Raw genomic sequence first — 13,791 nt, 5'->3', positions numbered from 1 at the left:
TAGCTGTACACTGGCTTCCAAACGTGTGATCCAACACTGGCCAGGCTCGTTTGTCTCGCTTATTTTTCCATTTTGACCATGGAGACAAAACAAGAGGAAAAACACCATGCAAAAAATGAGTTTGCTCAAGTGTCATCAGGCCTCCTCTCATTTACAGTCATTGTCAGGACATCAGCAGGTTTCAGTACTTTGGAACCAAACACACAATGAAAGCCATACATGAGTCAACAGAGTTTGGATCAATCCAGGCCCTGCAGCGGCCCTCATGCATCATTTCCCCACATGAGCGTGAAGTACAAACATGCAGCTACCTTGTATTTGTTTATAGTGACTTTGTACCAGCAACTGGGCAAAACAGAGGTTTTTTAAACATGTTCCCTTTCTGAAAAGTGGAGGAATACGAGGCTAAACATTTGCGCTCCACGTTCCAGAAACAATATCCAAAATGTTTGCCGAGAGGGAAATGTTCCTTTAAATGTTTTGGAGTTGCTCTTTCATTACCTCCCTCTGTCTTTCTCCCAGCCCTTCCCTTCCTTCCTCCCTATTCACACTCCCTACCTAACACACTCTAACACACACAAAATTCGTTTACCTCCCAGTTCACTAACAGTTAGTTTGCCACATTTGGAGAAAAAAGACAAGCTGCCAAGAAAGCTGCTCTCTGACACAGCCCATTCGGAGGCTCCGTTTCCAGACCTCCATAGCAGCACATCTGAATCCTTGAGAAAAGATCTCCTGCAGGAGATCAATTCAGATCTCGATGCCACACGACGTCTTTGACACACAAGTACCACCCACACAACGAGAAGGAGTGAAAAAATGTGCAGAAAGAACAGCTTTGATGGGAAATCGATACAAGATGCATCGAAACAACAGAATCCAAAATCAACATTCAAAAAAACAAAAAAAAAGGACATTTGAGAGAAAATTCTCTGGTACAAAAGTCTGCCACATACACCACAAACACCTACACACACTCTGTGAACCCATCTGTTATCCATCAGTGGTGTTCAGAGCAGGGTTAGCTGGAGGGAGAAGAAACTATTGATCTCTGGTTTCTTTTCCTTGTTAAAAAAAATAAATAAATAAATAAATAAAAAAAAAGGAAAACAGTCCAACAGTAAAAGTGGGCCATGAGATCCATGGCTGCCACGGCTAACCAGAGAGTGAAACTGGAAACCATTAATCCTGACTATGAAGCTTGACAAGGGGGCGCATGTTTGCATACATATTTATGGCTGCACAGAGATAAGCACAATGCACAAGGCACTTATTGTTAGCAAATGTTTCTAGTTAAACTGAAATAAATTGGATTTAATTGAAACAAAATCATTCTTAGAATCTTGTTGTGTACAGTTTTTAATAAATGATTTATTTTAGCTACGTCACCAGACATTTCCAATCATCTGTTTTTCTTTGTTTGGTGATGATTCTTTTTTTTTTTCATTCACAGGTTGTGGGTGTGAGTAACACCAAAAACAACCCTGCAATGTGTGAGTGGATTTATTTTTATTTTTGGGACAAAAGTGTGAAAACTTTAAAGAAAAACACATTTTTTAAAAACTAAGCGACTTAAAAAGTTCACAACGGTTTAGTTTAACAGAACATTAAGGATATTTACACATCCTGTTTGCATTGTTATTTGCAAGTCGGTTCCACAAAGACTCCACAGTTCATTAAATCTTATTTATTCATCTCTAAGGAGAGTTTTCAGCATTGCGATTGTCTGCAGCACTGAATAACAGTAAAAACCTGAAAGTCTTTGAAGGAGTTACTGAGTTGTGTGACTTGTGAACGTAGAAAGGAGTTTGGTTTTAAAAAGAGCCCTCTGGTTGTTTCATCAGTACTTTTAACAGAGGATACATGCAATAGCCCAATACTGAAGCAGCTCCAACACTTTCTCAACTTAATCAGCTTCTGAGAAACTCATTTAATAGAAAAAAAAACGAATTGAGGCAACTTTTTGAAAGCTTTAAGTGAACTTTTTACTTTAGCTTGGAGAGATGAAACAGCTAATATTTTCCAGTTGTTTCCGTGACATGTGCCTTTTCATAATTGCGGTTTTATTTCACTTGAAATGCATGCCATTTTTACCTTTTAGCTTTATTTGGTTTTGGGCTTGTTCTCAAGAGAAGCGGCATGCACGAAAAGTTTAGATGAGCCTTTCACACCTACCACACAAACTGAGTATTTGAGGAAACAAAGTGGGGTGTGAAGCGTGGAAGTGCAGAGCTAAAGCAGATCATGACATGATCTATGAGCTATGACATTTAGCTATGGAGATCTTTATATCAGTGTTTACCACTGACAGTAAGGCAGAAGAAGTGCTGCTTAGTCTTACGTCAGGCTTGGTGGAATTGTTCTAAAGTGACACAAAGAATCAGAAATTCAATAGATTTTGTGACTTGTTGCATGTTCTTTATCCTATGGTTATCTGAATAATTGTTTATATCTTGCAATAATATACCAGATTCCTCCTGAGTTTCATGAAGCTAAATAAGCATCAGTGTGTTTCGGTAGTGAAGCGTGCATATATTCAGTCTATTATTGTTATCTTTTGTTATGATTTGCCTTTCAAGATGAAATATCTGTTCTTGTTCTGGATTTTGTTAAATAAACTTCTCCCCGACTTATAAATTATTTTTCTTATTCATTCTTATTTATTATGCATTTTTTGTCTGTTGTGATTTATGATTCGGACAGACTTATAGTCCAAAAAGTTAACGGTAGAAGATGTAAACATGAATTAAATGTAATCAAGTCAATCATTTCCAAAAATAAATGCACATTTTCCTCAATGAATACAGTATAAAGCACGCTTTATTATATGGTACAGCTCTTCTTTTGACAGTAGAGGTTTGAATGAGAGCCAACTAAAAACATGGGTGTTACTAATAACACGGGCGGTGGCGCACACACACACTTCAGTTGAAGCAGCTAAGTTACAGGTAAATGGAGCTGAGTCACTTTAAACCTGCAACACAAAGGCCAAACGATCCACCGCTCAAAAAAATAAAAAGCCACTTCATTACAACCTGCTCTCTGAAGCCTTTTTGCAAAACGTTGCTTTGACAGTGAAACACACCTTCGCCTCCAGTGCTGCAGCTGGGATTTCAACACTTGTTATTACCAAAAAAATAGGAGCAGCCGGGTTTGTGCCAACAAAATCTCAGAGTCAAGGGGGGAAAAAGAGACACTATAACCTTAGGAATTGAGTAAATCTGTTTGAGAAGAGGTGAAACATCTTCTACAGTAAAAGATAATCACACCAATTGACTGTTTTTAACTTCTACTTCAGCAGTCAAGTGGTAACACCAAGGAAAAAAACAAATATGAGGACACAGATTGTGGTTTCAATGAATGGTTAAAAATTAAAGGTAAACAAAAGCTGCAGTAGGAAACAGACTCATCTGAACCACCTGAAGCAACAACAAGAAGAATGTCATGAATGTTATCAGCACCTTATCAGGATGCCCACAAACTCAGCGGCATTAATCCATTGAGTCGACACTCAAAAGATCAAGCTGCATAAAACAAAAAGGCTACACATTCAGAACTTCACCTGAAGGCGTCGGAACCAATTTTATTGGGCTTATGTAATGGAAAAGAGGGGCGGGACGGGCCAAAGAGGCGGACAGACAGACAGCAGAGTGTGTGACCTTTGTGTGTTGGAGGCTGTTGTTTGTGTTAAAAGGGAGGGCTCTGGCCAAGTGAATGGCTTAGCTAATGCTTTGGGTATTTTCAGCGTGTCGTGGCATGCTTGTTCTCACACATACACACACACGCTGGTGTTTGACAGCTGTATGCGAGTGCGGTGTACATCTGTGCGTGTGTCATTTGTCTGCGCCTGACAGGTTTATTGTGGAGGGTGGCAGCGCTCCTCGCATTCTTCTAAGGGGGCTGTTTTCTCTCCTGAAGGATTCAATTATTGTGAGCGAGGACGTGTCCGAGCTGCACTCTTGCACACACTTCCACGCAGGTGTTGAATGCATGAGAACGCACACTTGTCACATTAATTTAAACAACAACCAAAAAAAACACAGTGAGGTGGCATTGCGGAAGATGAACTGCAACAGATATCCTGCAAACGGCGGGAGTTATTACATGAGAGCGTGCACATGCAAACGTGGAAGGAGAGCACAGCTGAAGGGGTGACCGCGTTTATCTAACTGTGCTTGAAAGTGTTGCGGTCAGAACAAATCTTTTCCTTTCTCTCTGCAGAGTCCCCGGTGGGGGGGGAAGCCCCAGCCCCAACTGCACCATCACAGGGCTTTACTAGCACAAGATCACAACCCTCTCATCTGCACCGACACACAAACCCACGCACACTGCAGTCGCTCTGAACCGCCATTGAAGATGGGAAGCGTTTACCTGCATAAATACCTTCCTTTTCCACACTCACCACAACTCACGCCTCTGTCCTAATTTCAGACGGTTTTAATTACATTTGCTACTTTAAAGACCCTTTCTGATCATCCATTATAAAATGTTACCAAATAGTTTTATTTATTATGATTACATGTTTTAGCCAAAAAAAAAAAAAAAAAAAAAAAACTTCTGTGGTCTTGGAGGACATAGTCTCTGCAGATGGGCAGGAGTTCATTAGAAATTCACCAGTTAGACGGACCTCTTTTCCCACCATCCCTCTGTTAACAGGCTCTCCCGCAAGCCCCTTAGATCCCATCATAACATTAGTGGTGCAACAGAAATGGTGAGCAATATTGGAGCTATCCAGCTGTACAGTTTTGAGCCAGATGTCAGCTGAGACAAGAAAAACAAAGACATGCATGGATCTATTTCTCAGCAAGTGAATGCATCCGAATGAAGCGAAGCAGAAGCTTGTTTGTGACCTGCAGACTGTCGTACCTACATCACAGATACAAGCTTTTTTCAAAAGCATATTTTCATCTGCTCTTGCTTCATAATGATTTTAATGAAGAAATACTCCGAAACGCAGTTTTTAACTTAACTTTCTCGACATATGTCCTCCATCATGAGAAAAATGCCATAAGAATGTGTTATGGAGTGGCTCTTAAACAGTTTTCGATATTTAAAAGAAAAACAAATATTAAAGTTATCAAAATCCACACTGAAAGATATAATACAACTTCTAAAAAAAAAATCCAGAGGGGGGAAAAAAAAGAGCAATTCTCAAAGAGGGAATGCTTTAATATTTAATCTCAACACCCATGTGCATAATTTTGAATTCTTGAAGCATGGTGTTCGGCCTGAAATATTCTGCTGTGAGTACAGCCGTTCACAGTTTGGGGCAATAAAACCCATCCCTGGCCTTGTCTCCTCATTGCATTTTCATTTCAGAGCTTGCTCTGGGCTGCAGGAGGGAGGGAAGCAGAGGACAGATGGCCTCAATCTGTTGACGCAGACCTCCAGTGGACAGAACCATTTCCAGCCGTCACAAAAAGGGATTCACCTGATTTTCTTTGAGTGAAACCAGTAAAGGGACATGAGGACAAGCGACGCCTTTGGCAGGAGCCCTTTTTTTTGTCTGTGGAGCGCAGACGTCAACAAGAAGCCATGATAACAAATTTAAAGCAAATGGTGAAAGCCACCTCGCATGTTTGCCAACCCAGAGCTGTAAAAACAATTAAGACCATCTGCTTTTTTTGAGTGGAAATCTCATTTAAAGTGAAAAGAAAATAGTAAGTGAGAAAATAAGCAAACTGTTGTAAATAACCATGTAGTGGATTTGTTAAAAGCAAACAGAAATAGGAGCCGCTCCTGTGAACTCAGTCAGGAAAACTGGCTTCATCCTATTTATTGCAATTAAACCAGCATGGCAAAAAAAGCTGCAATTACTGGGTAATTATTATGTAATAAGTTGGCACAGCATATTGCAAGCCTGGGACTAGGATCTCAGTTGGTTTGGTTTTATGTAATGTGCTGGGATTGGATGTTGAGGAGAGTCATAAAGCTAAATGGCCTGAATCTTTCTCTAGTGTGTTCAGTGAATACGGGCTGCCAGTGCAGGTAGAGGGAAAGTCAGAGGATGAAAGTCAGAGAGTAAAGGAGGTCGGCATGTGAGCAGAATAGAAACGTATCCCCATGAAACCACAAAGCTGAGCTTGGACCAAACACAGAAGCCCGACCAAATGCGTCCCAGAAGACGGAGAAAACCATCAAGTCATCCAAACAGAAACGTGCTGCTGCAGCAAATGCATTTAACCCACCAAATCCACTCATTTAGCAGCGCCACATGATTACATTCCATTTGAGGAAGGCGCAAAATCGGTCGGACTGGATGCAATTAACTGTTCCCGGATAAACTCCCATATAATACACCCATCCATCACCCCAGTTGCTCCCCGCTGTGACTTGATTTCATCTCTGACACCTTTTGATGCTTCTGCGCAACCTCAGTGTGTGGGATTTGTCAGCGTGTCAAACTAACGCTTCGTCAGAGCCCTGCCTCATTTTGCAGGAGTCCCTGGATCTGCTCGGTTGGGGAACGCAGCTCCGAGGAAATCAGAGAAAGTGCAGTTCAACTCCCATCTGCAGTAAAGATCTGACATGTTTGAAAGCAGCTATAGATTGTATGGTTTGTGCATCCAGATGCCCCAGATTCTTCTCTGACAGATGGCACCATTTGCAAACATATCAGTGTCCTTTTGCTCTCCAAACAACTTTTTTTTCCCCGTCCTCCAATGTTTTCAATACTAACAGCAGAAAATACTACCCAGGTGGGAGGAAAATCACAAGCTCAGCAGGGAGAAAAAAAACACCCAGATTATCTCCACACATCATGTCAGCTTGCACTTTACGCTCCCTCTTTTAAAGATGTGTGTTAGAAAAGCAGCAATGAGGGGTGTCCAGCTGAACGGGTACAAATGCATCAACCATTTGACAAATGTTCCAGCAGAGTGGCTTTTACTCCAAATACAGAGCTCCCCCACCCTGCTTCCCTCAACACAAACACTCAAGCAATTTCTCCCTGCAGTGTAAACAGTCATCCCTTTAAGGTCACAGCTTCGCCGTTTCCCACTCTGCCAAATACAGACACATGCAGGCGCAGCGCAACCTGCAGCGCGCAGAAACACCCACACCTCAAAGCACAACATTTGCACCCAAATAGCCCCATTTGGAGAGCCCTGTTATCATGCATTTCTATCAATCCTGTAAGGTTGTGATCACGCATGAATACCGAGCCCGCACACGGACACAAACCGATTTCTTCTTTTTTGCGCAGCGCTGCTGCAAACGAATGTTCATCCTCTCCAAGTTGTGCAATTCCTCACACACTACCCGTCGTGCACTTACTGTGGTGTGGATGGAGGTTAATGGCCGGTGGTAAAAATTTTCCGGAGTGGAGAGACGACGGATGGTTCGCGCCCAAGTGACCGGGCGAGGGAGGGACCCTCCCGGCTGCAGCTGCTGCTCCGAGTCGGTGAGGCTCCATGGCGAGCCCCGCCAGTAACGGAGGGGGGACGTGGACGGATCGGGGGGGACCAAAATCTCTGCCATCCATTATCCACTAAAGGGAAAGTTGTTAAAGGAAATACTCCGTTCGGATATGTCCGAAAAAAGCCAAATCTGGCTATAATAATGTCTTTAGTTTCCCGGGGGATTCGGACTCCTTTTCAGCCATTCTGCTGACCTATAAAAGCAAGAAAAGCACCACTAGTGAGTAAATAGCAGGCTGCACGATGGGCATCTTACACTTACAAACTGATAGTTTCGGGAAATTTCTCTCTTTTCAGCGAAAAATGCGGCCCGTCCGCGCAATGACGCAGTTTGGAAAAACACTTCAAAAAATTCTCCGCGGAGGATCAGTTGGCGCGCAGCAAGTCCCTGCAAGTTGCTCCAGTTGCTTTCTAAATACTGACCCTAATGCGGCTTTAGATTGTATTTAGATTTTTATGATCTGATGTCTGGGGGCTCTCCCACCCCCACCGCCAGGCGAGGCGAAGCGAGCAGGACAGGCAAGCCGCGGCGGAGCTCCGCTTCCCGGGGGGACGCGGCCGGGAGAAGGACGGCCATCAAAAATAACAACCGAGCGAGTACGGCCACCGTTTCTAAACCAGATCCGTCTCTTCACCATTACTCATCCGTGTAAACCGATCCACCGCCAATAGCGCATCAAATATAAATTTCAAACAGGTTAAAAATAAATAAGCTTCATAACCAGGCGGGTTTGTGGTGTTTTGTTGCCTTCAAGTGCGAATTTTGCGCCGCTGGATGTGGGTTATGCCCGGATAAAGTAAAACACGACCAGCAGCTTTTACTAAAAACATAAACACCCTTTTATTACCGACATTTTTAGTTTAGCCACGTCAGAAAGAAGACAACTTGTTCAGTGTTAGCTAACTTTACTCTTTAAACGCGCGAGCAATTTTCTGGAAATACAGTCGAAAAAACAACTTATGACAGTATTGTGGACCGCAAACGTTAAAAAAGTTACCTTACTTAGTAAAACACGTACACAGCGACTACAAACGCACAAAAACTATTAAAATACAATAAACGTATCTATTTTAATTAGCTAAATTAAACACCGAAACCGGACAAGCACTAAATAAAACAAAAAAACAAGCTAGCAACTGTAACCTTCAAAGACTACAGGAAAAATCTACACCGACGACTCGTGATATCCAGGCGGGCGGGATTATGAGAAAAGCTCGCTCGGATATAAGAATATAACTTTTCTTGTATCTTTTTTCCCCTAAAAGTGCACTAAAATGTTGTTTTTGGGCTGTACGCTGAGTTCGGCTAAGTTAAATCACAGGCGGAGGGGAGTGAACCCCGCGGTACGGCAGCGGGCGGAGGAGCTCGGCTTTTCAGCCACGTTTCAAACTTTTCACGGTCCGCCTAAAGACTCCAAACTTTCTCTTAGAAAAGCTCCAAAATGTAAGTGTTTTTGCCCAGGTCGACCAAAAATGCTCAAAATATCCTCAGTGCCTTTGAAAGCTTCCTAAAAAATATTTTAAAACATCGATAATGTTGACTTAAAAAACAAAATGCAGACGAGAAAAAGAGGAAAAACAACCGCGCTTACTTTCTCATGGAGAAATGTCGGGGGACGAATTAAAACGGCCAACGTTTCTCAAAAGGCGTCCAGGTTGCTGGGAAAACTGGAGTGGTCCATTTCGGGCTAGTTCGAAGGTAAACTGGGGAGGAGGAGGGGGGTACATGAGGGGGGAAGAAAGCCCCTGACGCGTCCTCCTCAGCAATGAAACACGGCATTGTTGGACAAGCCCCGCCCACGTCCCTCACAGCCACCCAACCCTGAGCGTTCATCGGGCATCTGTTCTCTGATTGGTTATCTTAAGTGTCAATCAAAATCTCCGCATATAAAACGCGCGCTTTGGCCAGCTGCCAGCACCATAAAACAATTATGGCGCAAGGAGGTAGGGCGGTTTCAAGGTCCCCTCCGCCTTCAAGACTGATTAAAAACGTGCGGAGCGGGGTTTTTTTTGTTTTGGAGGATGTGCTTGCGGATGAATCTGTGGATCGGACCTATTTAAACACTCTTCAGCATTTCCTCCATTATAATTCAGTTGGAATGTATCATAAACCTCTTTAATTTACTTAACCATTCTTTGATGGTGATCTGTTCACCACTCCTCACCAGGAAACAGTGAATTATTAACTTGCTCTAATAAATGACATTCTTTGTTGCTCTCTATGAGGAAGGGATGTGGTTAAACTTTATAAAAACAACAATAAAAATGGTAGGGGTGACTTAATTTGGTCTTAGATGAGGGGAAAGGGAGGGTTACACTCTTCAAATACCACACTATAAACAGAGGGGTGGAAAAAGTGTCGCCTTTTCTCCTTGAGGATGTTAAAATTATGTTGAAATCAATGCTCCTTTCATGAATATAGTTTAAGACAGTTAGCTTCACTAACATTGATGTTTCACTCCCATCCCAACTGAAACCTCAAACACACGTGTTTGCAGATACAGTTTTTAGGATCATAGTCTATAATTTTCACGTTTCCAATCATTTCCAGTACTTGACTTCAGGATATACATTTTTTGGAGTTTGTTTTGACTTTTGTTGTGTGATTTAAATAAAAGCACTGTGAAGTCCTCTTATGTTTGGAGATTCTAAGTTGGAGATGAATTTGCTTCAGGGCAAATAATTAAAAGAAGGTATTCAAGTTTGATTTATACCCCTTAAACTCATTTGTACAAAATTTCATTTTCTCTGATATAAAAGGTGTAAAAGCAGATCGAAGGTCCCAGTTCATAAGTGTACTCGAGTACAGTTCACTTCAGTGTAAACACTCCAGCAGAGTCTCAAAAGAGGAAAAAAAAACACAAAACAACTTTAAAAAAAATATAACCACAAAAATATCTGGGGGGTAAAGATAATGATGTTAAATAAATACGTGAGGAAAACCAGCCTGTTTTGCTCTTTGTGATCTTTTTCCTTTCTTATTTTACTGCCAAACGTATCATTTTTTTCAGGCAGTTCAATCATCAGCAGTCCTTGTATTTGGAATCAGCATGAATCCACTGAGAAGCATAGAGTATAATCATCTTTGAAAGACCCACTCTGATGAAAACTGTGTTTTTGGTGTTTGTAACATGTTCTTGTGGGGTTTTCCTGATGATGGAGGACATAAAAAAGAACATTAAGCTCAAATTGCTTTTCTGAGTACTCTATTATAACATTTATTCATTCCTTCAGAAATGCCATTTGAAAAAAAGATTGTATTTGTTGCATAGAAAAAATTGCAGGAAAGCTCTCAGTGATGGGTGATGGGAAGGGAGGTGGGGTTATTCCACACCAATACCCAACTTAGAGGTGAATTTTTGATGAACTCCTGCCGCTCTGCAGAAACTATGTCCTAAAAAAATGACACAGGTTTTCAGATTTGGGCTAAAAACTGCATAACCATCATTAAAGACATCTGGGAACGCTTCTGCAGAACTCAAGACGACTGAAGTGGAACTTTAAACTCATTTTCCTTTATTGCTAAAATGTAGGACAAGATTTTTCATAAATTATGCATCAAATATGTTAAATAAATAAAGTTTTTTTTTTCCAAGTTCCACAGTTTTGCCCCCATAAGCTTCCTGAGCTGCAGTCTTATTCAAAGGCGCCACCATACATTCAGGCTGATTCAATTTGCTAAGAGACTTGTGCCACTTTTATGAGGGCGGAAATTTTGATTGATTCACCCAATCTCTGGGTGAGGAATGGCGCTCTGCTTTAAGTATGTAAATGTAGAGGCCTGGGGCTGGGAGTGGAACAACAGTGGGAGTCTCCGTGTCCTGAGTGAGTGCCTTTGAATCAGAGCGCAGCTTTTAAGTCCTCCAATGTTCAAATTCAGAGGAGTTGTGGGGTGTGGTGGGGGTTGTTTTGCTGTCGCCTCCCCCCCGACAGCACCCACACACGACCCTACTGCGCAGCCGCGTTGGCGTCTTTTTCTTACAGAGCGTAAAAAAAGTTCTTCTTTTGAAGTGCGCCGTGTCACGTGACGTTATTGCATAAATGTTGATAGATTCGAGAAAAAAAAACTCTGAGGCCGTTTCAAGTTGCCCAAGATACCCCTCTTCCCGCCCATCTTCATAGCGGTTTCAAGGCGCCCCTCGTTTAAGAGCAGGAGGGAAAGCGGCGCTGGCAGGAAGTTACAAAAATAAAAGTCAGAATGGACGAATTTTGGCGGCAAAAGCGGGATAAAACTGTTGGGTTCCCACCAAATGGAGACGAAAGCGGGCCGTGGAGGTGCCTGTTGGCGGCGGCGACCGTCAACGCCCGGGGAAGAAGCTACCAGGCGGAGATCAGAGAGATGTCCCGGACCGTCCGGGGGGATCGGCCAGGACCGGGCTGGCCTTTGTTCACTTAAATCACTCCGACTGGGAACTCAAACAATGCCCTTAAATTAGGACCCCATTGTTCTTCTGTCCTTACTTTACCAGGACTCTGGGACATTGGTGGGGAGTAACTCTCCCTTTTAAAATGGTCAAGATTTTTGTAACATACATTTTTTTTATTTTAAACAGGTTTGTGTAGGTAAATAATAAAGATTTTACATGCATGCCCACATGTTCGGGGCATGCATCTCAACCAGAGTAAATAAATAAAACGGTAGTTGTTTAGAGTAAATAAAATAAACAAAAGCAATAATAAAAGTATCTTAGCAAAAAGTAGTTACAAGTACACTTGGTATATAGTAAAATGAACAAATTTACTTGTAGTTAACCTTATACATACTATCTATATATTGTAAAATGTTCCAATTGGTCTAAATAGGTAATCAATTAGAGTACTTCCTACAACACATACATTTTCAGTATACTTGCACTTATACTTATGTATTCTTAATTAAATAAACTTCAGGTGTCCTACTTTTGGTAAAGGTATCAGTACCTATGCCCTCCATGATTGCATCCTTGTACAATGTCATCAAATGGACCTAAAAAAAAAAGCTTTCTCACAAAGTGGCATTTCATTAAAAGAATATTTTTTAAATTCTTTTTAGATCATTTTTAATAAAATATAATGAAACAAAAACATGCCATTGGAGGGGCCCTCTGGGGAGTTTTTGGCCCCAGAGGATATAGCAGTGCCCCTGCACATCCCACTTGCTGCCTAAACGTTTTCCTCCAGGGGCGCCTGCCAATCACTGGATAGGCCTTCATGACAGGCCACTGAGGTTGGAGGTTTAGGAGCTTGCTCTTGGAGGACGAGCATCTGGCTGAAGACGTGGTGGCCTGACAGGTGTGCAGCTGCACGTCAGGTATTCAAGGAGCGTGAGAGCCCAGAGACCTGCAGAAGGTCACTCTCCCCCAAAGCAATAACCGTTTCTTCAAATAACACAATCAGTAAAAATAGATGCTGCAGCACTTTTCCTCATTGACTTCATTTTCTCTCTGCACAAATTTGCAATGCAAAGCATCTTTATTTTTGGTGCCCTAAAAGTGTTTTATTTTGTAATTATTAAACATCCAACACAATTGGAACACACTAATGCAACACATATGCAGTAGCTTCTTTTTTTATTCCTCCCCAGATGATAAAAAGAACCCATTTTAATGCATTCAGAGTGAAGTATCGCTGAACATCTGCTGTCAGGTCTGCAAAAAGAAACCCAACATTCAGGTGTGGTGCAGCGGTGATGCATTGGCCTCAGCCTGCAGGATGGAGGCGGGCTGCAAAGTGATCTATGACTCTCTGCTGGCCTCTTTCTGTCAGCTGTGGTAGTCCTCTATTTGCCTTTCACCCAGTTAGCACGAGACAGGGCGGTGTGGCGCAGCAGCCCCATCTGCTGGAGAGAAGGAGGAACTGCAGGTCCAGCTAACTAACGTATCAGACTCCCGTCCAGTAAAGACCATACCAAATAGATTAAACGTTTCATCCTGCAACAGCTCCAGTGAAGGAAACACCGATAACCTGGACAACAAATGGAAGCTGCACGACATATACAGTGTTTTGCTGGCACAGCAGTAAAAGGATATCAGCAGGAAGCGGTCTCAGCAGAACCACAGGGTTGTGTGTAAGCGTGAGAAGGGGGGTGGTGGCTGCTGCACATAAGTAAAATAAACCGTTTTGCCTCTTATCATGCATCCATGAATACTTGCAGACTAGTGCATGAGGTATATCTATTTGAATTAAGATTTTGCAGCAACTTGTTGATCAGCTCCATTTAAGGTTATTTGAATGGAGAGCTGCCCAACCCCTGATCCTCCAGCTCAACCTGCAGCTAATCACTTGGATCTGAGTCAGATGAGGAGCAGAAAGCAGTGCAGGGTGGTGGGTCTGGAGCAGGGGTCTGCAAACCGAGGCCTGGGGCCCATGGCGCTCTTAGCTCTCCATAGTGGCT

General features: G+C 42.4%; 1 protein-coding gene across 1 annotated transcript in view; it reads right to left on the bottom strand.

Annotated features, from left to right (window-relative positions):
- The window catches only part of tnrc18 (trinucleotide repeat containing 18), a 38,685-nt gene extending 29,472 nt beyond the window's left edge, over positions 1-9,213 (bottom strand). The window contains exons 1-2 of the mRNA XM_024272786.2: positions 9,011-9,213; positions 7,276-7,612 (exon numbers count right to left, since the gene is read on the bottom strand). Coding sequence (XP_024128554.1) covers positions 7,276-7,483 — 208 coding nt within the window. The 5' untranslated portion in view covers positions 7,484-7,612; positions 9,011-9,213. The remainder of the gene's footprint in view (positions 1-7,275; positions 7,613-9,010) is intronic.
- Between the last annotated feature and the right edge of the window lie 4,578 nt (positions 9,214-13,791).

Source organism: Oryzias melastigma, linkage group LG8, assembly GCF_002922805.2.
Source record: "Oryzias melastigma strain HK-1 linkage group LG8, ASM292280v2, whole genome shotgun sequence".
Taxonomy (NCBI): domain Eukaryota; kingdom Metazoa; phylum Chordata; class Actinopteri; order Beloniformes; family Adrianichthyidae; genus Oryzias; species Oryzias melastigma.
The sequence above is the reverse complement of the archived record's forward strand: the minus strand, read 5'-3'. Positions and strand labels throughout refer to the sequence as shown.